This window comes from Anabrus simplex, chromosome 14 (assembly GCF_040414725.1).
Source record: "Anabrus simplex isolate iqAnaSimp1 chromosome 14, ASM4041472v1, whole genome shotgun sequence".
Taxonomy (NCBI): Eukaryota; Metazoa; Arthropoda; class Insecta; order Orthoptera; family Tettigoniidae; genus Anabrus; species Anabrus simplex.
Genome location: NC_090278.1, coordinates 45,029,715 through 45,056,463, shown reverse-complemented (window position 1 = coordinate 45,056,463; position 26,749 = coordinate 45,029,715). Strand labels below are relative to the sequence as shown.

At 39.7% G+C, this 26,749-nt stretch overlaps 1 protein-coding gene across 3 annotated transcripts in view; it reads right to left on the bottom strand.

Moving 5' to 3' along the window:
• Positions 1-5,204: 5,204 nt before the first annotated feature.
• Positions 5,205-26,749, bottom strand: part of LOC136885264 (zinc finger protein OZF) — a 199,902-nt gene continuing 178,357 nt past the window's right edge. For all 3 annotated transcript variants that reach the window (XM_067157746.2, XM_067157747.2, XM_067157750.2), the window contains 2 exons: positions 13,045-13,103; positions 5,205-7,343 (listed from right to left, as the gene is read on the bottom strand). In XM_067157746.2, coding sequence (XP_067013847.2) covers positions 6,491-7,343; positions 13,045-13,103 — 912 coding nt within the window. In that variant the 3' untranslated portion in view covers positions 5,205-6,490. The remainder of the gene's footprint in view (positions 7,344-13,044; positions 13,104-26,749) is intronic.

The following is a 26,749-nucleotide window of genomic DNA, read 5'->3' as shown; positions in this document are numbered from 1 at the left end:
CATATCAGGCCTCCTAGAGGCACTTTTGCCACATATAAAAGAGTTGACCCGCTCTCAATTTTCTGAGCCTATCAAAGGCCACAATAAACTTTACCATTAACTGCCCTCAAGGCACACTTACAAAGAAACAGAAGTATCTTGTACCCTACCAACTGGGCCTTAGTAGAAAAATAACACGTTAAGTTAATGGCCCAAAATGCAAAATGAATGGAGGCGTGAACTTGCACTCCTAAACACAAATTTCAAAACCTAAAAGGCACTAGGCCGATGAAACAGGGGCTATTCCCAAGCTATGGAGGTGACTTGTATACAGAATAAATTTAACACAGTAAGGAAGAGTAGAAAAACGGTTACGAAAACGTAGTCACCTCAAATCCAAAATGAAGGGGAGCTCGAGAGGGTAAAGCACTCTCTATCCCCGATTTACAGTTAAAGATATATGATGTTTTACAGAATTCTACATGTTTAACAGATAGGTTACATGGTAAACGTTTCGGACCTTCCCCGCGGGTTAAACTGCTGAGATAGCAAGAAATAAAGATGTTAAGTGGCCATTACGTTACTGGAGATCTGCTGCCTGAGGAAAGAGGCACTTCCCGTCTCCTGCTACACGTCCAGGCACTAAGTTAACTGTTGATGATGTGGCCGAGAGACAACAAAATCAGCAGTTTTTATACCCTCGAGGAAAATTCGAGATCTTTCATGAATAAAACAGCCACACCCACAGGCATTTATTGGCTAGCTAAAAGTTACACATCAAAATTGAAGAAGAAAGACACGATTGGTCAAAAATTAATTACAGAAATTCTGGACTGGCTCAATTCAAAACTGGCGGAAAGAAAAGATTAATATTGCCAACCCACAAATGAATGAACGAAATTTAGTAAAGAGAAAACTTATGAATACAAAATTTCTTCAAGAGTGTTCCTTCACTTCACACCAGGGAGCATGATCATAGTTTTTTAGTAGAGACATCTATAAGAGAATGTCCACACGTCTTGATCAATGGAAAACAAAACAAGTTGAAATCCACACAGTATTGACAACTACATAATCACTAAATTTTCGGTAGTGACATTTTCTGATAAACTTATGAGTTGATCCAGTTTTTAAAGTTCGGAGTTTCTCCTGTAGAGGAGGATTTATTAGCGCAAAATTTAAAACCGCGGCATAGGGGTGTACCGCCCGGTACAGTCCTCCCCCCCAAATGTCCTTCCAAGGGGTGACACAGAAGAAGTTTGGTGTTTTACCAAAAATTAATCAACAATAGAAGAAAATTTCTATTTCCTTATAAATAGATTGGTGGAAGAACATGGAAGAAACATTTATAACTGAAGAGAAATTTGCCAAGTCCATAACGCTGATTGGTAGAAGAATTTTGACCAAAGCAGAAAAAAATTAATTCCAAAGGCCTTTTTGTGGATAGCTAGTTAAGCTACAGATTTAGAGTGTCTTTGTTGCCGTAGAATGCCAACTACATGACGATAATTTTGACGGCAAGACCAGCCTCCACTGCCGATGTCCAGTCGAGGTCCTCCGGACCCCTCAAGTACCCTGAAATACCTCTCTCCCGCACTATGAGAAGGTTAGTCGTGGTGAAGGACACCGCAGATGCAGAGTTTATTTACAGTCCCCAGATAAGCTGGCGGTTGGTGCGCCGCATATTAGCCTTTGCCGGGAGATGGACTCCGGCTCGCCATACACAGGAAGACATCACGGGAGTTTAGTAGGCCCTACGCCACTTCGGCAGCTGTACTGCGACGAACGGCTGCAGGGCACTGAAGCAATAAAATCTCGGCGGCAGAATTGATGTTTGTAACTTGTGCTTTAGGGTACGATCTTGTTGGTGAGGCTGAGGGGCCAGCGGCATGGACTTTCTTTTAAAGCCACTAGTATGGTTTAGCAGGAGACGGGAGCTTGGTAATGGCCGTAAGGGAAAGGACAGCAGAGTAACCGGAGAGGAAGGTCGTACATATTTATACAGAGCAGATGAAAAAACAAAGGACAGAAGGCCAAACATTTATAGAAAATATAACCTTTACACCGTTGCAAGACACAGATGGCAAGTTAACAACTAAATTACACAGGTTTCAGCTGAGACAGGTGAACACTAAAGATCCTCTCGGTGGCTGAATTGCTCACTAATAAAGTTACTGGAGTTAGAATATCTAAAATGATACACGGCCCATGAAATCTGGGGGCAAACTTGCCCGCGGGAACAAAGATTTTGACCATTACCTGATCTCCTATTGTTAAATTGGTGGGCCTCCGTCCACGATCATACCATTCCCTAACCTTTTCAATAGAAACTTTAAGATTGGCCTTAGCCTTCTTCCAAAGATCTCTAATATTATTTGGATCTATTGTCTCGGGTAGAATATCATTAAGAGACCACAGGTTAGAGAGCGGCGTGTTGGGTACAAACTTAAACATTAGGGAAGCCAGAGTAAACTTATAAGATTCATGAACCGCCGAATTCAAAGCGAAAGCTAACCAATGCGAGGACGTGTCCCACCTAGAATGATCATCATGATGATAGGCAATTAGAGCCGACCTCTGATTATGATTGACCCGTTCAGCTAGAGATGGTTGAGGATGGTATGCAGAAGTTGTTATATGTGAGATGGATAGATCAAAACAGAATTTATGGAAGAGATTGGAGGTAAAGTCTTTAGCATCATCAGACACTAAATATTGACATGGACCAAAATGAGCAAAGATGGAATTTAAACACAAAATAGTAGACTGAGCGGTAGACAGCTTAGTTGGAAATAACCAGGAAAATCTTGTGAAACCATCCACACACACAAGAATGAATTTGTTGGCGTTCCCCTTTGATTGGGGGAAGGGTCCTACGTAGTCGATATAGAGGTGTTCCATGGGGGCGCAACGCTTGATGAGAAGACAATAGCCCTTGCTTAGTGGACATGGTAGGTTTACAATGCCAACAAGTTTTACAAGCTTTTACCAAGTCACGAATTTCACCGTCTATACCTTTCCAAATGAACATTTCTCGCATCTTTTCTCGGGTTTTAAAACTGCCTAAACGACCCCCTAATGGGGTCTCATGGTTGTACTTGAAGATCATAGGTACAAGGACAGCTGGAACCACAACTTTCATCTTATCATGCCCCGACGGGCAACATAAAACACCATTCGTCAAACGTAAGGGACAACATGTTCCCCAGAAGAAAGGGTTTCCATAATAGGAGCCAGCACTGGATCTTCACGTTGGTATTTTTCAAGATCCCTAAAAACATGGGAGCATCCGTTAGTATGGCATTTACACCAGGAGATATGGACTCGGGAAGTGAAGAAATGCGTTCTTGTTCAAGGGGCTCTACATCACTGGAAAACATACGACTTAGTCTGTCAGCTACAACATTTTCAGTTCCTCTTACATGCCTAACATCAAATAGGATTGCAGAAATTCTGATGGCCCAGCGGGCTATGCGATCAGTGTGACGCGGCCTAAGACCGAACTTAAGGCTTGGTTATCTGTCTCCAAGTCGAACTTGACATGTTCCAGATAGAGGCGGAACATTTCTAGCGCAAATAAGACTGCTTTTTTTTTGCTAGGGGCTTTACGTCGCACCGACACAGACAGGTCTTATGGCGACGATGGGATAGGAAAGGCCTAGGAGTTGGAAGGAAGTGGCCATGGCCTTAATTAAAGTACAGCCCCAGCATTTGCCTGGTGTGAAAATAGGAAGCCATGGAAAACCATCTTCAGGGCTGCCGATAGTGGGATTTGAACCTACTATCTCACGGATGCAAGCTCACAGCCGTGTGCCTCTACGTGCACGGCCAAACTCGCCCGGTAAATAAGACTGCTAAACCTTCAAGATCATTAATGGAATACTTGGCTTCTTGAGCCGATATTGTCCTAGCTGCATAGGCGATGGGTCGCCTTCCGAGTTCAGTCTCTTGAAGAAGGACTGCAGCCACTGCCGCCGACGACGCGTTGGTTTGGACGATGAATTTCTTCGAGAAATCAGGCATAGCAAGAACAGGGGCATTACACAGCGCTAATTTGAGGTCTTCAAAAGCGGCTTGTTGAGAAGGTCCCCACTCAAATTTGACGCCTTTCCTACGGAGTAAGTTCAAGGGCGCCGCTCTATTATAAAAGTTAGGAAAAAATTTGCAGAAGAAATTCACCTTGCCAATGAATCTGGCAATACCTTTGATGTCCTTGGGAGTTTTGAAATCACGGATGGCCTGTGTTCTAGAATGATCTACAGTGACACCATCAGGCGACACAATATGCCCTAGAAATTACATGGAAGGCTTAGCGAAAGCGACTTTGGACAACTTCACTGTTAACCCAGCCTTACGAAGGCAACTCAGGACCTCTTTCAGATGTTCTAGATGTTCTTCAAAGGTCTCAGAAAATACGACATCATCAAGATAATGGTATAAGTACTCAAATTTGATGTTGGAGAAGACCCTATCTAGCAATCGCGTAAGCACAGCTGCTCCCGTGAGGAGCACGAAAGGCACGCGGTTGTATTCATACAAGTTCCAATCCGTGGTAAAAGCTGTCAGATGTTTAGATTCTTCAGCTAGAGGGATCTAATTATATGCCTGATTGAGGTCTAAGATGGTGAAGAATTTAGCTTTCCAAAACCATGAGAAACAAGAGTGAAGGTCTGGAAGGGGCACAGATTGTAAAACCACCTTCCGATTTAAATCCCTGTAGTCAACCACAGGCCCGAAGCCACCTTTGGATTTCGGAACTAGAAAAATAGGTGATGAATACGCCGACTTTAAGGGTCGAATAATACCATCATTTAACATCTGATCAATGATCTCTTTCAGAGCCTTCATTTTAGGTGGAGATAACCTATAAGGAGGAAATTGGACAGGAATCGAATCCGTAACCTCAATCTTGTATTCGATAAGGTTAGTAATGCCAAGAGCATCGGAGAAAACCTCTGGAAACGACTGACACAACTTACGAATACTACCAGCCTGTTCCTCAGGTAGATGTCTAAGGTCTAACAACATCTCACACTTCCAGAGTTAAAAGTCATTAAAATGCCCATACACGCTATGTGTCAAACAAAACGTCAAGAACTTACCGGAATCACTTGGTATAAAAAAATTTTAACTGATGTATATGAAATTATAAGAAACAGTCAGTGGTAGTAGGTTGTCTTTCAGTGTTTTTCTTACAGTACAGATGAACAAAAATGTTTCTCAGTTCAATTATTTTATTATATTTTTTATTATTTTATTTCAAGAATTTTATAAACTTTGAAACAGCATATTGAGATTTTAACCTTGTGAGAAGGTGGTACAGACTGTTATGTGCGGTAGGTCTTTGGGTATGTTGATCTTTCGAGTAGGCGGTCAATATTTAGTGCGATACAGAATACCTTATCACGCTACAAAACCCTCACCACACTGTTCACAAGACCCACCTTGAACCCACTACTCCTCCAACATGATCCTTCCCCTCTTCCCCTCCTGACATGATGTATAAAGAAATTTAGTGTACATATTTCAATGTGTAACTACACCAGTTTTAATTAATATGTCCTTGGTAATTTGTTTGTGATTTGTTTTATGGCTGATGATGACATTTAAATGTCGAAACCGGTCCCATGTTAAATAAATGTTGTGAATAACATCTATACAACACGTAATTAGTATTGAATAGGTTGAACTCATCTGTTTGATCTGAGTTCAATATGGAAACAACAATGAAACTCATATCTTTGAATAACGTTAAGACTTATGTTAAATTTGTTACAATTACAAAGGAAAAAATATTCATAGATATGTATAATATTTGGCAGTGAACGTCAGTAAAAAGGGGAAGATATACAGTCCGACTGAAATGAACACAGGACTTCTGAGTACTTACAAACACTTTGTCTCAATAGCTTATGCCTTTAGTAACAAAACACCATTTATCAGAAAACGGAGAAAGTAAATGATCATAAAAATATTTGTATTATTTGCACAGACAAAAGTAGGTTTTATGGCAACAATGGAATGGGAATGAAGAAAGAGGCACCGGTGGCCTTAATTATGGTACACCCAAAGCATTTGTCACGTGTGCAAATGGCCTGCCAACAGTTGCGTTCAAACCCACCATCTTCCAAATGCAAGCTGTTAGCTACGTGACCCAAAGTGAGTGGCCATTTGCTCACCTTGTGTAACCATTAACCTGCTGAAGGAATCTAACCAATGTCCCTTTTTCCGCACCATGTAGTTGTTTACTGCCTTGCCAGCGCATAGCTACAACACAATGATTATGAATACGTCTTACTTTCTATAACATATCGGCTTAAGAGAATGAATGATGGCTATGGTATCGTATGCTATACTTTCACGTGTATAAATATGACAATAGAAATCATAGTTAAATGCTTTTAGAAGAATTATACAAATCTTTCTACCCTACAAGGGACCACACTTTATTAGAAAATGAAATTATACAACTAAGAAGATTAAAAAGGAGAGTCTAGCGAAATGTGCACGTTCACGAACCAGTATGCATTGACATGTGTCTGCGAAGACTGAAGCGGACAGAGAACGCCTTGCCACACAACGTACAACAAAATGCTTTTGTTTTAGTATGTGTCAACACATGCATTTTAAGTGCACTTCGCCGACAAAAACCTTTACCACACGTAGAACAGGTATGTGGCTTATGGCCAGTATGTGTTAGAACATGCGTTTGAAGATGGCCTAACTGAGTAAACGCCTTATTACAATAAGTACAAATATGAGGCTTTTCACCAGTATGAGTTAGTATGTGCGTTTGAAGTAAGGCTTTACGTGAATAAGCTTTACTGCATAATGTGCATTCATACCGTTTCTCGCCTGTATGAGACAAAATGTGCCTTTGAAGGTCAAACTTTCGAGAATACACTTTTCCACAGAACGTACAGTCAAAGGATCTGTTGGCAGTGTGCTTGAGTTTGTGAGTTTGCAACGCAGATTGCTCTACAAATCCCTCACCACACACCTTGCATACATGAACATGCTCCTCTGAATCTTCCAACACATCATGATTCACACTTAAACATTTACTTACGGCTGCATCATATGTCATATTGGAATGAGAATACTCCTCCATGTCCTCCTCTTCTTGAAGGCAAAGACAGTGATCACCTGTATATGTCGTACCACACCTATTACAACTGAAGAGTTCTGATGTTTCGTCATCTTCATCACCACATGATTTGAAATGGAATAACATGAGTTGCTCAGCCTCTCCTACAGAAGCAGACTCTGTTCTGATGATTGTAGTTTGATCACCCTCGTCTGTTGAATATGCCCTGGTTTCTTCTGGCTGTGTGCTCTGTGAAGCAGATAAGGGAGGCTGAATACTGCAAGAGAAAGAGAAACTGTTTCAGTCAGGAGCATCCAGAAATAAACTAATTTCATAAGACTCAAGAGGTATGTATATATTACTTAAGTGGACTTACACCATCCAAGACAAAGGTAAGGTAAGGTAACATAAGGGTAAGGGTAAGGGTAAGGGTAAGGGTGTGTTCTGCCTGAAGGTACGACCGAACCTCCGCAGAGGTGTGCCCGAGCCGGAGTTTACGTGCGGTAGGGTGGCCAGTTCCTTTCCGCTCCTCCATTCCCTTACCCCCACCAACAGCGCGTGCCTCCCCAAGGCACTACAGCCCTTGAAGGGCCTTGGCCTACCAAGCGACCGCTGCTTATCCCAAAGGCCTGCAGATTACGAGGTGTCGTGTGGTCAGCACGACGAATCCTCTCGGCGGTTATTTTTGGCTTCCAAGACCGGGGCTGCCATCTCACCGTCAGATAGCTCCTCAATTCTAATCATGTAGGCTGAGTGGACCTCAAACCAGCCCACAGGTGTAGGTAAAAATGCCTGACCTGGCCGGGAATCGAACCCGGGGCCTCCGGGTAAGAGGCAGGCACGCCACCGCTACACCACGGGGCCGGCTCAACAGCGCGTGGCAACCCATACAAATCTTGACCACGCGCAACTTTGGAGATCTTACGGGATCCGGTGTTTCAACATGGTTACGGCCCTTGGCATCCAAGAATAAAAAATTACTTTTGTCATGTTGAACAAAAATGAACCACAAATCTGTTTCAGAGTTTAAATGGACTTCCTTGTGATCAGAGCTGGGAGACATTTAAACAATCTCCAGTTAGCCTTGCATACAATTTATATTTTCTCAACACAGTATTTTTAAAATAGCTTAAAAAGCTTTCATGATAACTGCACAATATTTTGGAAGACTGACCTTCCTGAATCTCAATTTCCAGCATTTACTTAAAAGGAAGTTTGTTATAAAACATCATCTGATGAAATATGTCAAAATAACAAGAAAATATTTTTCTTCCGTTCACAGAGGTTCACATTTGACTTACAAAAATAAAGAGAAATCACTTCAAAATGTCAAAAATTTTGGAAGCAATTTTCAAAATGATCTAGCCATCAAAAACTAGGATAATAGAAATAATAATGTTATTGGTTTTATATTCCAGGAACTATATTTACAATTTTTGGAGACAATAATTATTATTATTTTCAAGCAGAAAATTAAAAATAAACTTAATTACTTATTTTTCATTAATTCTGAATTTAGTGCATCCTCTAGTATTCCATCGAATATATTCTAAATATTCATAACAGACAGCCTTCCAAGAGGACTTAACCGAATGTAAGCCACCACTGCTTGTCCTCAGGTGTGCAGTGATACCTGCCTTGGTTCCAATCTTGTTCAATCTCATGACATTTTGATATATAAACATCAAATTCATATCAGTTATGAAAATCTCAGAACATGATTTTCCATCTTTATGAATTTCTACTAGTTCTAAAACTTTAGCAAAACATGCTTTCTATTCTGCATCCGAACTGACATTTACAACTCTGATGCTTACTTGCAAGGTGGTCCCGGAACCTCAGAAGTTGATGTACACACTGTGCCAGAATTTTTCACGTGTTTGTTCCAAGACTGAGTAGATGTCTTATAATGACATGTCTGTTTACAAGTATTTAGGAATGTACACTAAAGTCGATCATAATTTTTGATCATATAGAAATATAACATCAAACTGAAACTACACCACTGAATTGTCACTTACTTGAAGAGAAGCAAAATCTCACATTACAAAAAGAATGATCATTGCTAATTGGAATATCACAGACATGGGTTTTTCCACAGATACCTATCCTAGAGGAGGCAAGGAGGCAGCACTGCATGACCTGTTGTAGAACATAGTCAGTCTGAGACACCCATATGCTATGGGTTAAAGCAAAATCCATATTTGATTGTTACATAAAAATAAATACAACATGGCATGATTAAATTCTTGTGGATAAAAGGTGCTTTGATTGGGAGAATTGTAACTGTGCTCCCACACACTGCCAAAGCAACACTGGGTAGTTGGAACTGATTGGAATTTTCAGTTTAGTGTCATCTTTGAATCAGTAAACAGAAAAGTGGACTTCAGAAGAGGAAGTTAACACATGTTTTTACTTACTTGTCACTAATTCTATTTGTGGGATAATAACGTAGAAGAAAGACTGTTACGCAGCTGCCAATAAAAAGAATCAAGTGAATCCATCTTAGAGACTATTCTTGAAAATGAACTTGACAATTTTAGCAGAGTCTGTACAATTACAGCTAGCAATGGAAGGTTAAGAAATATGTACTGACTTGAGGATCAACAAGACAACACAAAGTTCTAATACACTCCATACAGTGGCTTAAAAAACACTTAGATTGTGGAATTTTAATTGGATGCCATCAGTCATCATCAGACCAAGTGCCAAACGTTTGTTTCCAGATATTTGTGTTTAGGTTTATGTGTAAATTCTAGCAAACATAATTTTGCTAAATATGGTATTCCTGGTGTTGTAGGATAACAGATTGTACCTTCTCACCAAATTTCAACATTTTTACACTCACAGTCATAGGTTTCCTTGAAAAAATGGCGCTTAGTGTACGGATGCAATTTAAGGTATTTCTTATGTGTGAATAATGCATCGCAACTGAGTAAGACTTCAAAAAATTTAACATAACTGCAGTTGTGGTTAAAACCTGAATATTCTAATGCCCGGAAAGGCACACCAAGTGCTTGAACCACCGTGAGCCATGCCACAACTCTGTCATATTATTCAAGTTTTATATGGAGAAACTCTACAAGGGGAGCTATTCACTACAGCCACTGCTATAACCACTTACTGATTTGACGAATTTCAACTGACCTGAGTCAAAAATAAATGTTAAGAAGTGGGCCATTGTAGTATATACAATGCAATGGATATTTCCTTATGGATTTTCCTTCATGATATGTCTATTATGTTCTCAGAGTTTTCCGCTTTAGACACACATTAGGTGCTAAGTGGAATGGTAGTCTCTCATACCATTACGGGTCAATGAACTAGATGTTAGGCCTTTTTAAGCAAACATAATTATCATCAGAATGGCAGGCCCTTAAACTAAGCAAAGGATATGAAGGTCATTACATGTGATCAAAATTACCTTATTCCAAGAAAAATAAAGTGATTCTGATGGAAAGTATTGCACTTTTAATTATTTATCTCATTATTTATTTTATGGTTATTCTTTAATTATTTTTCTCATAATAGGAGCGCAAAATGTGATTACAATATTTGGTCCCAGAAATTCACACAAAACACTGGACAGATAACACGATTGTTAATCTCAGTTCATTCAATCTCGAAATCAGGTTCTCCATTGAATCCATCTATGTCGTCCACGACGTCACAATGTCCTTGAGTTTCTGCTAAAATTGTTTGGCATCTGCAGGTATTAAGTGCATCAGCAACTCAAGATATTCAAGATTGGCTTCAGAGATAGGTTTCCCATTTGGCTACAAAGGTATTAATGCCTGATGAAATGGAAGTCTAGTCGTCTCAATCTTGACTAATTTAGATTTACTTCCAGAGATTCAGCATCAAATTTAGTTATGACATGCAGAGTGAGCGGCTGTAATTTCAGGAGTTGGATTTCTTTCACTTTTAGCCAGTTTATATTGGAACCATGGACGTCCGTTATCCGATTCACAATCATGTTTTTCAAGTCCCACTGAACTGAACAACGACGTGTTTTCCATCTGATGAACAACAATGGCGTTTTTCCGCCTGCAGTTTCTTATTACAATTTCAAAGTCCTCTACTGTGTATAAATGCAGGTAAAATTTTAGGGCAGGCACAAAATCTTCAATGTCACTGCTTTCATTATTCTGATCTGGAATTCACTGATTTGGCGCGTATTACCTCACATAAAATCTTAAAACCTGTTACAGTGAAGCCTTCGCAGCTTTTCAAACAAATACATCAATACAGAAATACTGCACTCTACCGTATTAGATACCGTTCAACAATCTCATTTTGATACTAATCTTAGAAAGTTCTCCTAGAGAATGATTCTCTGACGTAACCTTTTGAGCAAGCTGCATTAGTAGCATTACTTTCAGAAGTACTCCATATGTCACTGAACTTTATAAACCAATCAATGTATCACCACCTCAATAACATATCACTATCAAAAACGCGGGCTCCCTCATTGTCATCCATGACGCAATGCGAGGTCTTATGATGTCGCATAGTCTACTGATGCAATTTACAATTTAACTGATCCCTGCTATGTCACTTAAGATTTCCATTCACTTACAACTAATGCTCTTTTGTAACGCAGTGAGGAAATTATTATAGGTAGTTCAAGCTTTCTTCTACGAGACGGTGCTAAAATCTCAATTTGCATCTAATGGCGCTTAGTCTACTGATGCATAACTCCATCTAAGTGTCAGTAGCGACATCACTTATAAATTTACAGTATGACCAGAAACTTAAAATATAGCCAATTTATAAAAATAGTACTCTCAGAAAACATTTAGGAATCTTGACTTACTTGATTTACTTAAACCTTCTAAGAGTGACTTCATAATAATGACGAAGATGTAGGAACATTGTGTTCTCTGAGCAGTACAACTTTTTACACAAATGTGAACAAAGAGCAGGCAGTAGAAATCAAATGTATATCAATACGAGCACTTTATCTTAAGAAGGTTTATACATATCACTTCATCCTTCAACTTAGCCTTAATCTCCTCATTCGAATACCAGCAATCATTATCACTACTTGCTACTTATGAGACCACCCAGTTTATTCTGCTGTACAGTAAAGATGGTCTGAAAACAGATCTATATGAAGATGGTCACATTTGAGAACTTTCTTCTTTACTACAGATTATCACTGATTACAACTATAAGCTTACTGCGTTAGCTTTGACACAGTTTGATTACACAGTAATTAGCATATAACCACCTTGGGAGAATACACATCCACCTGTTTAATTTCTATATTCCCAAGATGAAGGTTCCTTTCCCAACCAACATTACTTGACTCATTACACTTCTTTTCAAGCTCCACAATATTACATTGCAGCTTACCATTAGGAAGAAGTTATCCACATACTTTTACCCTCCCTGCCATTTTAGGCCTTTCAGTAGATGATCCAAGTATGTTATGAACAACGTGTGCATAATCACTTAATTGCTTTGAATCAAGAACTCATTCTACCATCAATCCTCAATGCAGGCCAAAATACACCTTTGTTTGCTTGCAATGGGTAACTTACCCTTTCTCAGTATGACTAACATGTTCTCTTTGGGTACTCTGTCACATCCCCTAACTAGATGTACGAAACACAGACATAACTGTCCACTCCTGTCAAAACACTTTTCAATTATTTGATGCATACTGGTATCTGATCCTCACAAGTCCGTGCGGTCAGAAACCACACTGGTTTACAAGCAATGCAATGCTGACTATTGATCCCACCCTCCTTTCGTAAATGCCTGAGAACACGTTGCATGCTATACTGATGAATTAAATATTGCAATTGCTGTTGGATTCCTTCCTGTTACCATACTTACAGATAGGTGCAATACTTCCCAGCTTGTAAATTATGAAGAATCTGTGGCACTAGAAGCGAAGAGTTTCTTATAAGCCAAGAATCTACCATCACCACTATGATACCTATGATAACATAATCGAGATGAGTACTTACTGCTTTCCATGTTGTTGACTGATGATTTGATCAGCAAAGGCATCTTCTTCATTTACATCCTAAAAGAAAGCAAGGTATCGTCATTAAATGTAAATAATTTATTCTTCTCGTAGATATTTTATTAACATATTCACATCGGAAGACGAGCCAGGCCTGTCACCTCTGTCAATTTGCATGATGGCTCTTGTCAGCCTTGCCAAGTTATCTTTTACTACTTCTTTTTTATGTCAAACCGATACCGACAGATCTTATAGCAATGGTGAGATAGGAATGGACCAGAAAAGGGGAGGTAGAGCTCCAGCATTTGTCTGGTATGGAAAACCATCTTCAAGGCTGCAGACAAAGAGGATCAAACCCACTATATCCCATATGCAAGCTTAACTCCATAGCCACATGTTCCGTCCCTCCCAGGTTTTATGAATAACTAAGGAATGTGTCTGTCCTACCTTTGTGTTTGTTATTGCCCAATTTTTAGAATTAACAACAATATGAACCCTATTTGAAAGCCCTGTGGCATGGAGGAAAGAAATCTGTTAATCTGATTGAAGATTCTGGATCAGATATAAGGGGTGATAAAACAGATTGTCATCCACAGCCACAATGTAAATGTGAGAGAAAGCATAAATAAGAGCTGCAGAGATGAAAGCACTACAGGAGTGTGCAAGTTGTTATGTTAAACACTGAATTTTTCTGTAAGCTCTAACCATTACCTCTCAGCTAATAAATTAGTTATGATACATGATAAGTCTTCAGGGATGCTATTCAGTAAATTTATTACTTATGACAATCTTCTTCTTCGTCCTAGCATTTTCCTGCTGGTGCAGGGTCTGCTGTTCTAATCTTGGCTCACCATTTTAAACGGTCATGGGCATCATGTGGTCTTAAGTCAAGAATCTTCATATCAGCATTCACTGAGTCACGCCAGCTGTGGTTGTATAATTTAAAGGGGACTGGTGTAACTACTGCCATCTATGACTGTTTATGTGTAGAATTTAAAATGTATCACCTAACAATGCCCCATGAACTGCTAGACAGCAATTGGCTGCAACCTGTTTATTGCGGTCCCTCAAATATCTTGATTAGACGACGTGGAGTAACTTCTATAGCTTTCATTCCTTGACTCAGCTGTGTGTTTGTCAACTGTCGACGTGCGTTTACCTGTGGTCCAACTATGTGAACAGGGAGTCGCCATCTGATTGACTCCAAGATGGCTGTGTTTGAAGAGACACTCTGTCTAGCCATTACGGCTAAGGGACGGAAAAAGCTGTGGAGCCTTTATTTATCTGAACCTACCTTGCTAAGTCATCTGGATATTTTAATTTACTCTTAAAGTGGCTGATTAGTGTCTTGTAATTTTAATTCCTTCTGTAAAAAGGATTATTTACGGACTTCTTCGTTGCTAAGTTTGGTAACTTCATACTTTGGACAAGGTAACTTGTCTACCATCACTGTGTTTGTACAAGGAGTTTCCACATGTCTGGCTGAAATATAATTGCTATACACTGCGTGGATAATTCCTGTGTTATTGTATGAAAATGCCTCAAATTTGGTCTTCATCGGCTCAAATAATATTTGAAGCAGTTTAAAAGAGTTCCCCTTAAATTTGAGGTGATATCCGGTGTGTACTTTGACGGCCTTAAAACTAAAACAACTGTGGTCTCTGTAATTGGGTGTTCTTTCAGTATTATATTTAAAGACTATACTAGGCTCTGCCAAGGCCTAGTAGCATGGAAATATATTTCTTTTCAAGATTTTACACATGAAATAATTCCCTTATCCATATGAATCTTTGGCTTTTGCCAATCCAAAATGGCCGCGGCACTTTCCAACATATAAGTGTACGCGCTAATTCAGTCGCTTCCGTGTATTTCAAGACGGTAATCAACCAAGTCCTTAATGAAAATAAAATACAATTTAGGGTATATAGGCCTACTTACATATAAGAATGTTTGTGAGTGAATTAATGAGTAGCTGTTCTACGCATCGCTGTTAGCGCAACGGTTAAGTCAACGTGTTACATACTGCAAGACTGCAGGTTCGAATCTGACCCTTGGCGGATTTTTTTAACACAGGGGTATTGTTTTATCAAGGAGAATTACTACCCCTTTGTTAGTAAGTTATGCAGCCGCTTACCGTTGAAAGGAATTATTTCATCCGTACAACTGGTAAAACAGTCTAGGCGAAGCAGCAGCATCGACGTACCAGAAAAGTAATCCCAATGTACATAGAGCAGTGGCAGCTGCATATCAGCAAAATAATCGCGAAAATCAGAGGACAATTCAAACGCGATATGAGCAACATCACCCGGGGGTCCGAAAAGAAAGACGATTGCGTCCATAGAAAATTAAGTTTCGTTCCGGGATGTCTTACGATCCTGAAAAGAATTACGAAGACAAAAGCCTGACAATCATTGGTACAATGATCCATAAAATCGAACTGCGCGAAGACTGTTTTTCTCACGGACAATTTTATGTTGACTGTTCCAGAGTAAGTTCTCCAAGTAGCTTAATCCTTTTGGCACCAGGCGGAAGAACTGCCAATATCGTATATAAAGAAGTTCTAAACTGAATATTTATATTTAAAATCCTTCTTTTCTTTTTATGTGATACGTATGATTTTACGTCACTTACTCGTTGATTAAGTATATTTAAGTTCATGTTTTCTAAAGATTTTTAAGTTATTTGATGCTTAGATTTTAGATATAGTTAATTATATTTCATTTCTTTAAATATTTAAAATTATAATTTAGTTCGATAGCAAATATTTGTATTTTAACTCTGTATTTTTATTTCATAATTCAAAGTTAACTTTTAAGATTAAGACAATTTAAATAAGCTCACTCATATCTTTAATATTTCATTTTTGTTTCATCCCATTCATTAAGAAGGCAAAGAAATTGTTACAAATGAAGTATGTAAAATATTAATATATTTATATTTCGAGATCACAGGGAATTTTAAATGTCATTTAATAGCAAACTCGGAATACACGTGAAACTTTTCAATTCTGGCCGAACCCGGGACGGGAAAACACATCATTTACGTCTTACATTTCTTACGGAAATCGATGAACGCATGGGATTGGTTCGGTGGCCTTCAAAAAAAAATTTTAAATAAAAAATATAATGGAACTAAACTCAAGTATGATGCGAGCAAAGCTGCGGGCAAAGTGCTAGTTATTTATATGATTTATAAATAATGTTTTAGAGGGCCATGGAGGAGAGGCATGGCATTGCCCTTGGACAGGGAAAATGGAGGTTCCGGGGTTGCTATTTGCGAATGACCTGTTGATTTTGGATTTGACGGCAAGTGGGTTGCAAAAAGGATTGGACGAGGTAGTTGAGTATACTAGGAAGTGGTCTCTCAGAGTAAATGTAAGTAAGACTCAGATAATGGTGTGTAGGAAAAGGGGTGGGAGAAAGAATATGGGAGTCTAGAGGCTAGATCACGGGAAACACTGAGTATCTAGGTGTAATAATTAGTAAGAATAGTTCTTGGAAAGATCAGTGTAGGTGGGCTAAATTTAAAGGAAGAGGTGTGGTATTAGAAAAGAAATTTCCAGATGTTAATTACAAAATTCAGAAAACGGTGCTTAAATCACTGGTAAAGGGCAAAATTCTATTTGGGGCAGAAGTATGGGGAATGGAGGAGGGAGGGGTGAACTAAACCAGGTGGTGGCAAAATTTAGTACAATCATGATGGACCTCCCGATCTGTACAGCCAATGCCAGTGCCAAATTAGTCTGTAAAGAATCGATGGAGCTTGAAATAGCTAAGAGGGTGTTCGAGTACTGGATTAGATTGGAGGAAGGGAAGGGTGGGGCTTTAGTACAAGAAACATTTAGTTTTCAGGGAGGTATGACGGATGAAGGTTACTGGGTGAATACGCGCAAAAAATAGTTGCAACAGATTGGATTGGGGGTATATGGAGATGTTTGGGAGAGGTAGGAATAAATGGGCACGGGAAAGGATAAAGGGAAGACTACTAGATATTGAAAGAAAGAGTTTAATAAGGGAATCTTTATCAGTATTAAATAATTTGGTGGAAGTAATAAACCCAAAAACTGAGTTTGAGGGTAGAAGGGATGAGAGAGGTTTGTATTGGTGGTATTGGGAGTTCCGAGGAACAGGGGAAGGGTAAGTAGTGAGAATAATGGTAGATGTGTGTTATGTGGAGAGAGGTGGGCGGACCTGCATATTTTGAATCAATGCCGAGCTTTGGAGGAGATAAAGATTAAACTACTAAGTAAGAAGGAACTGGGTAAGGTAGGGGAAAGCTGTAAGATGACATCTTGGTTATGTAGAGAGTGGGTGAAATGAACGAATATAGCAAAATTCTTAAATGTGGCTAGAGCTAGATTTATAAAGAAACTGAGGGAATAACAGGGGTTGTAAAGATAATGTTGTTCATGCCGAGGAAGGAAGGGGGAAGGAATTCTGATCAGAAAAATGGATATCCACCCTGAACAGATGCGGGAAGGGTATAATGGTGACCATGATATCATAAGAGGGGCTGTAGTGTTAGGGCAAGGGGGAGAGCACCTTGCCCTGTGGAAAGGTGATCCGCCCGGGGCAAGTTGTTGGGAAGTACATCGAGGAGTGGTACGATGGGAGGATGTAGTAGATTGAAGACTTGAGGAATACGAGAGTAGATGTGTTTATGAGAAGAGATGATAACAATGGAAAGCCTGAGAAAATAAGGTAGAAGTTGAGAAAAGGGAAGGTTGATTAGACTCTGAGGGTAGTGTAAATTTAAGAAGTTGGTATATAGTTCAAGTTTATCGTTGATGGTTGAAAGGATGCTTAGTTGAAAGCTAGTAAAAAAGTAGTGAGAAGACTGAGTGAACTAATGGACTTGGAATGGAGAAACATCTGTGTGTAAATGAGGTGTGGAAAAAAAAAGGGAAAAAAATTTGGTTTGTTCAAGTGTATTTGTATGAGGAGGGAGGATAAAGGAAGGCGTATGTAATAGTAATTAAGGTAGATTAAGTGGGACTGTCGTTAAGGAAAAAATGTTGGCAGTTTGGAAACTATGAAAGTATGCCATAGTGTTTAAACAAAAGTTAAATTGCTTTAGGTGCCTTGATGTGGGGTTGTAAAATGATGGATTGTTGATGTATAAGTCTCAGGTTTATTAAGATGGAAGAATTGGGGTAAGTCTAATGGTTTGATGTGTGTAAGTGTCGTGCTGCAGGTTGAGAAGACTGAGTGAACAAATGGACTTGGAATGGTAACTGTTTGTCTGTGTGCGAGTGAGGTGTGGAAAAAAATTGTTAAATTGTTTTAGGTCCGTTGATGAGGGATGTAAAATGGTTCTTAGTTGATGTTTAAGTCTTAACTTTAATAAGGTGAGACGTAGTTCGCGGGAATAATGCAAGAGAGAGGAGAGGGTGATGTATCAAGGGAAGAGGGAGGGGTGCGGACTTGACCGACTCCAAAGAGGTTAGGCTTTAGCATGTATGCACTGGAAGAAAAAGGAGAGGGAAGATAGTGCGCTGACAATGGAACAGAGTAGGTGTGACGTACATAGCAGAAGTGTGTGGCAGGCCACATGTTGGTCTGGTTTCCGCGAAGGTGGCTTGTCACACATGGTAGGGAAGGAACGCAGTGTCAGCAAGTCTCGCTGAGATATGATATCTGTTCTCATGTGGCGAGGCCGGTGGCTGCTGTCAGCGGGTTGGTGGGCATGTGTTCCATACCAGAGGTGGCGCAGCGACCAGTCTACTAAATTTTTCAGGTGGTAGGTAGGAGTAGGTGATTAGGGTAGTTTGTAATGCGGTGGCATCCTGCATGTGTGCTGGCTTTCTGCGTACGTGTGGGATGATACTGAGTAGATGTAGAGGTAGTTAATTTAGTTAAGTAGTTTTAAGAGAGATGTAGTGGCTATTGTTAGTTTGTTTTTGTTTCACTCTGTCTTTATTACATGTAAGCCGATGGTGTACACTAGGATGGGCAATAAAGATATGCATGCATGCATGTATGTATGTATCTACATACATAGTACTTAGTAACTTGTCATGTTAAAATTTCCGATTGTGTGTCACGGATTATCGTGACCACAGTGTTTTCAAAGACTCACTTCTCCAAGGTTTTAATACTACAGTGGTGAATTGCAATTTATGAACAGTATCCGTATGGCACGCAAATCCTGTGACAGATTGAAGTTTCCCAGATGCTATGTACACACAATACCCTTGGTGTGTCCACCCCTTTAGGTACGTGCGCACAGGATTTAATTACGTAGGTTTCCATCATCTATGCTGAAATGTGGGCTAGGTTATCCTCCTATTATGGTCTGTGACAACTGCCATTGCCTGGGCTCGCATCAACTATGTATGGACAACATTTAATTGGCAATATGAACATGGTACTGACCGCAACGTATTAATCATCTCGGTCCCATTAACAATTCTGCTGACGACACTGGCTTGGTGCTGCTGCCATTATGTAATAAGGCTAAAAGATTGTGATAACTTCCATCTCTATGCGTATTTGCCTTGTGTCACATTAATTCAATCTGGACAATCTGCGTGAACTGTCATGTTCGCCAGTTACTAACTGTATTTACTGGTCTACACAAACTGTGCCTATCGCCCTACCCTCGTATGTTCTATCGGAGGGTGAGGCTGTGGCGGTTTAATTTAAAGGGGACTGACATCATCTATGACTGTTTATGTAGGAATTTAAAATGTATCATCTAACAATGCCCCATGAACTTCTAGACAGCAATTGGCTGCATGGAGTAATTTCTACAGCTTTTATTCCTTGACTCCGCTGTGTGTGTGTCAACTGTCAACGTGCGTTGACTTGTGGTCCAACTATGTGAACAGGGAGTCACCATCAGATTGTCTCCAGGATGGCTGTGTTTGAAGGGACACTCTGTCTAGCCATTGCGGCTAAATGACCCTAGTTAGGAGACGGAATAGGCTATGGAGCCTTGCTGAGACATCTGGATATTTTAATTTACTCTTAAATTGGCTGATTAGTGTTGTGTAATATCAATTCCTTCTGTAAAAGGATTATTTACAGACTTCTTCGTTTCTAAGCTTGGTAACTTCATACTTTGGACAAGGTAACTTGTCTACCATCACTGTGTTTGTACAAGGAGTTTCCACATGTCTGGCTGAAATATAACTGCTATACACAGCGTGGATAATTCCTGTGGTATTGTATGAAAATGCCTCAAGTTTGGTCTTCATCGGCTGAAATAATATTTGAAGCAGTTTAAAAGAGTTCCCCTTAAATTTGAGGCCTAGTAGCATATTATTACCATTGTTAATATTTAAATTTGTCGTTCTCAGATGTGTTCTACTTAATTTTCTTGGGTTGTTAATATTACTCATTGGTTTTCTTGGAACTCATTTATATTCTATATAATATTGAAGGTGCTATTATCCGTTTGGAACTTAATTTGCTTTTTATTCCATGCCTGGTAACCTTATTTTGTTGTTGTTGCTCCATCCTACAACGGTCATGTCACTGTTCTGTCAGGATAGTGGGTACTGATAAGATATGACATAATTTGATAAGCAATACATCACCGTTACGAATGGATTGCCTTTCGAGAAGCGTTATGGATCAGACGCTTGTGATGTGTAGAGGACAAGAGCTGATTGATGATGACTGTGGTTTATTGTACCTCATATTAAATAACATTGGTGATGTGATTTCAGGAATGTGATCGCTATGATACTTCTACCATTTAATGTGTGATGAGATTTGGTGAAATTAATTATTTTTTATGTAAATGTGTCATGTTTGGTTCATGCTTGTGGGTTACTGTAGTCACGTCCAAGTTCGTGAACCATGGGCAACGGCTGAGTGGCTTAGTAAGTGGTCCTGAGAGTCCAGATACCAGTTACTATGGAATGGGAGTGGGCATCTCGGACATATTCTGATTCCTGGTCCTCATTGTGCTCAGGCGGCTAGGACTATACAATCCACCGGTGGTCCATGACCCGTTAGAGGAGAGATCCTCATCTGGACTATGTGCAAGTAGGGTAGCATCCTGCTTCATGAATCTACCAGGCTCAGAACATTTTAAGCAAGCCTCGGACGTATGGGAGTGACGGAGTCCCACTCCCATTTGACAGGCGAGGGACTACTTGGAAACAACTTGGCGAACGAAATGGAATTCGGTGGAGAGCCATCAATATTAATGGGGCTTATATGGAAGGAAGAAAGTAGAACTGGCTGAGTCAGTGAGCAGGATGCATCTGGATGTGCTAGGAGTAAGTGATATTCGGGTAATGAGAGATAACAAGGAAGAGATAGGAGATTATAAAGTGTACTTGACGGGTATTTAAAAGGGAAGGGCAGAGTCTGGGGTAGGGCTCTTCATCAGGAATACCATTGCACGCAACATAGTTTCTGTTAGGCATGTAAATGAGGGAATGATGTGGGTAGATTCATAAGTTGGGGGAATTAGGGCTAGAATTGTGTCCGTGTATTCAACATGTGAGGGTGCAGATGAGGATAAAGTTGACAAGTTTTATGAACCATTGACTGACATCGTGGTCAGGGTCAATGGCAAGGACAGAAGAGTGCAAATGGGCGATTTCAATGTGAGAGTTGGAAACAGACCTGAAGGATACGAAAGGGTGATTGGTAAATGTGGGGAAGATATGGAAGCTAATGGGAATAGGAAGCGTTCTTCTGTGCTGGTATGGGTTTAGCTGTTACGAATACATTCTTCAAGCATAAGGCTATTCACCGCTACACATGGGAGGCTAGGGGTACTAGATCCACAATAGGCTATATCTCAACAGACTTCGAATTCAGGAAAGCTGTTAGGAATGTACAAGTTTTCCGGGGAGTTTTCGAAGATAAAGACCACTATCTGATCTGTAGTGAATTAAGTATCTCTAGGCCTAGGGTAGAGAAAGTGAAATCTGTCTGCAAACGAATAAGGGTAGAAAATCTTCAGGATGAGGAAATTAGACAGAAGTACCTGGATATGATTAGTGAGAAGTTTCGAACAGTAGACAGTAAGCAGGTTCAGGATATGGAAAGTGAATGGGTGGCATACAGCAAGTGAATGCCTAGAAACAACTGTGTGTAAAGATGGGAAAAGGCGAACAACTTGGTGGAATGATGAAGTGAGAGCAGCTTGTAAATGTAAAAAGAAGGCCTATCAGAAATGGCTCCAAGCAAGGGCCGAGGCAGACAGGGATTTGTATGTAGATGAAAGAAACAGAGCAAAACAAACAGCTGTTGAATCCAAAAAGAAGTCATGAGAAGATTTTGGTAACAACCTGGAAAGGCTAGGTCAAGCAGCAGGGAAACCTTTCTGGACAGTAATAAAGAATCTTAGGAAGGGAGGGAAAAAGGAAATGAACAGTGTTTTGAGTAATTCAGGTGAACTCATAATAGATCCCAGGGAATCACTGGAGAGGTGGAGGGAATATTTTGAACATCTTCTCAATGTAAAAGGAAATCATCCTGGTGGTGCTGTGAATAGCCAAGCTCTTGGGCAGGAGGAAAATGATGTTGGTGAAATTATGCTTGAGGAAGTGGAAAGGATGGTAAATAATCTCCATTGCCATAAGGCAGCAGGAATAGATGAAATTAGACCTGGAATGGTGAAGTATAGTGGGAAGAATGGGATGAAATGGCTTCATAGAGTAGTAAAATTAGCATGGAGTGGTTGGTAAGGTACCTTCAGATTGGGCAAAAGGAGTAAATGCACCTATCTATAAGCAAGGGAACAGTAAGGATTGCAACAACTATCGAGGTATCTCATTGATTAGTATACCAGGCAAGGTATTCCCTGGCATCTTGGAAGGGAGGGTGCGGTCAGTTGTTGAGAGGAAGTTGGATGAACACCAGTGTGGCTTCAGACCACAGAGAGACTGTCAGGATCATATTTTCAGTATGCGCCAGGTAACTGAAAAATGCTACGAGAGGAATAGGCAGTTGTGTTTATGTTTCGTAGATCTAGAGAAAGCATATGACAGGGTACCGAGGGAAAAGATGTTCGCCATACTGGGGGACTATGGAATTAAAGGTAGATTATTAAAATCAATCAAAGGCATTTGTGCTGACAATTGAGCTTCAGTGAGAATTGATGGTAAAATGAGTTCTTGGTTCAGGGTACTTACAGGGGTTAGGCAAGGCTGTAATCTTTCACCTTTGCTGTTTGTAGTTTACAAGGATCATCTGCTTAAAGGTATAAAATGGCAAGGAGGGATTCAGTTAGGTGGAAATGTAGTAAGCAGTCTGACCTATGCTGACGACTTGGTCTTGGCAGATTGTGCCGAAAGCCTGCACTCTAATATCTTGGAACTTGAAAATAGGTGCAATGAGTATGGTATGAAAATTAGCCTCTCGAAGACTAAATTCATGCCAGTAGGTAAGAAATTCAACAGAACTGAATGTCAGATTGGTGATACAAAGCTAGAACAGGTCGATAATTTCAAGTATTTAGGTTGTGTGTTCTCCCTGGATGGTAATATAGTAAGTGAGATTGAATCATGGTGTCGTAAAGCTAATGCAGTGAGCTCGCAGTTGCGATCAACAGTATTCTATAAGAATGAAGTGAGCTCCCAGACGAAACTTCGGTCTGTTTTCAGACCAACTTTGCTTTACGGAAGCAAAAGCTGGGTGGGCTCAGGATATCTTATTCATAAGTTAGAAGTAACAGACATGAAAGTAGCAAGAATGATTGCTGGTACAAACAGGTGGGAACAATGGCAGGAGGGTACTCAGAATGAGGAGATAAAGGCTAATTTAGGAATGAACTCGATGGATGAAGCTGTACGCATAAACCGGCTTCGGTGGTGGGGTCATGTGAGGCAAATGGAGGAGGATAGGTTACCTAGGAGAATAATGGACTCTGCTCTGGAGGGTAAGAGAAGTAGAGGTAGACCAAGACGATGATGGTTAGACTCTGTTTCTAATGATTTAAAGATAAGTGGTATAGAACTAAATGTGGCCACAACACTAGTTGCAAATCGAGGATTGTGGTGACGTTTAGTAAATTCACAGAGGCTTGCAGACTGAACGCTGAAAGGCATAACAGTCTATAATGATAATGTATGTAAATGTGTCATGTTTTGACATGTCGCCGACTTGTGAATTTTTCTAGTCTCTACTTCGCCTACAACCACTTGTGTTATTTTGAATTAGTTTGTTGGGATGTGTTTATTCCCCTCCGGTTTATCTTCTTAATTTTATTTCTTGTGTGACCTTTAAATGGTGGTGTTTATAATGCTCTTCAATACGGTAGTAGAAAAATTTGGTCTACGAAAAGGTGTACCCCATTCTTTTTTAACTGAGAGCTCTGAACCCAATACAATCATATCACCACTGATCTAAGAGATCTGCAGTTGGCGAGTAAAGTATATTTGTGATTTAATATGGTTTCAGTGAATGGAATTAATTTCTTACTATTCTTATTTATTTAGTTGAATGTTGTTGTTTCTTTTAAAATGTTATGGATTATTTATTGGTGTTACTCTCCTTTTAAAAATATAATTTGTTTCATTTTGATGTAGTTAAAATGATTTAGTGTTTTAGGGTATTTCACATGAATTGTTTTATCCTATTCCCCTGAATTCTCTCTCTGTTGAGTTTCATTTTTGACCTTTGGTTCTGCCAAGATTCCATCGCTTCCCAGTCCTGTGTCTGTGTTTTTGTCGAGGCCTACGCTTAGTTGGCGTGATTTCGCACTGGGATGGCCTCTTGTCTCTTTTGTGTTTGGGCTAGCAATCGAAGGGAGTGGAAAACCTAAATCAGAGAACTGGTAGGAGTAAACTAAGATTGTCTGGACATGTAAACAGGATGGAGACCAGGTGATGGAGATGAAGTTCGAGTGAGATGGAGACCTAGAAACGTGGACTGGGACAAAATGATGGAAGAGGAATGGTAGAAGGAGGAGGATGATTCAGCAACTGTATATTTCTGAGATGACACACACACCTGCGTAACATGCAGACAATGTTTATAAACAATTGATAAAGAAATTGTTAAAGTTTGGAAGGTCCTGATCTGTATCAACTCCTGATTCCTGTTGAAATGCATAAAATTACTTATTTGTTCAAATCTATCCACTCCGATAACATACCCAATAACTTGCATTGACAAAATAGAATTTTTAGCAAAATAGCTTCATAGTTCAGACTTTTGCATTATTCACATAAGCATAAAAAGAGCAATTATAACGTATATCTTGTCCTTGGTGACTGGTTTCCCATTTTGCATTCTGGAACAATGTGTTAAGAATAAGTCCCTAGCTTGGATTCTTTTTTTTTTTCAGCATATATATTTGTTTCACTAACTATTATTTCCACTAACTCATCTGTAAAGAACATACTACAAACCTTCACACCATCACATTCCCCAACTGCTTTGTTCTGAGGTGCTGGGTTCCCTATAAACTGTTCTACTTAACCCAGGTGATAAAACATTTTCCCCTTAGTCATGACATGCACTTTGCCATTTTGTGAACAATCACTCATGTCTGATTCTGAACCAAAGACTCTGTGTGTACTAATATCATAAGCTTTCATGAGAATCACTCAACTGTTCTCCTACTCAACTCTCGATAACCTGCACGTGATTGTAGAAGCCATCTCCACTCATGACAGAAAGAATGCGAGACAGTGGACGATACGGAAGAAGCTGAGGGGAAGTCTGTCTCAAGAGAGCCGTGAATAGACAGAATTTATGATTATGCTGACAGTCTTGTTCTTCGTCAAGAGGAAAGAAAGTCGTAATGTAAGATATGCACAGAAGGCACTAGATAGCAGACAAATGCAAGTAATTGAAAATGGTATGCTTTGTAGATCTAGAGAAGGCATATGACAGAGTACATAACATTAGCAGTACTGCAGGGTTATGGGATTAGGGATTGATAGTTAAGTTGACAATCGGGTCAGAGTCTCCGAATTCATGCAGAATGAGTTCTTCGTTCAAACTAGTTGCAGGAGTTAGACAAGGATGTTGTTGTTCATAGTATACAAGGAGTATTAGCTGAAGGATATAAAAACGCAGAGATGAATGCAGTAATAAATATGACCTACGCTGACGCCTGTGCTAATTTCTTCAGACATCACAAAAGAGGCAGTGAGTATGACATGACTAAAGTGATATCAGAAGGTAGAGAATGCAAAACTGGAACAGCAGATCATTTCCCAGAATGGCAGTATCGTAAGTGAAACTGGATCAAGGAGTAGCAAGGCTAATGCAGTAAGCTCACAAATGTAATCAACAGTAATCTCTAAGAAAGATGTAAGTTCTCTGATGACACTACCTACACATGATGTATGGGAGTGAAAAAGAGAGAATAATTGCTTTAAAAAACAGGAGGAGGGTATTTGGAATGGGGCGATCATGTCTAAACTTGATGGATGAAGTAGGTGGTGGGGTCATGTGGGGCAAATGAAAGGCGATACATTACCTAGGAGGATGGGTGATAAGAAAGATAGAGGGAGACCAAGCGATGGAAGTTAGACTCGATTTTTTATGATTTTATGAAAAGGGTCTGGAAATAAACAAGGTCTTAGAGCTAGCAGGATATAGCATTTAGCTAATTCACAGAGGCTTGCAGACGGAATGCTGAAAGACAAAACAGTTTATAATGAAGATGTATATATGTATAAAATATTAGCAGACACTTTTCACCAAAAGTCACTTTCACATGATCATCATCACTGTACAGGTGCAGTTTCCCAGCTAGTTACTAACTTTCAAAGAAATGGGAAAAAA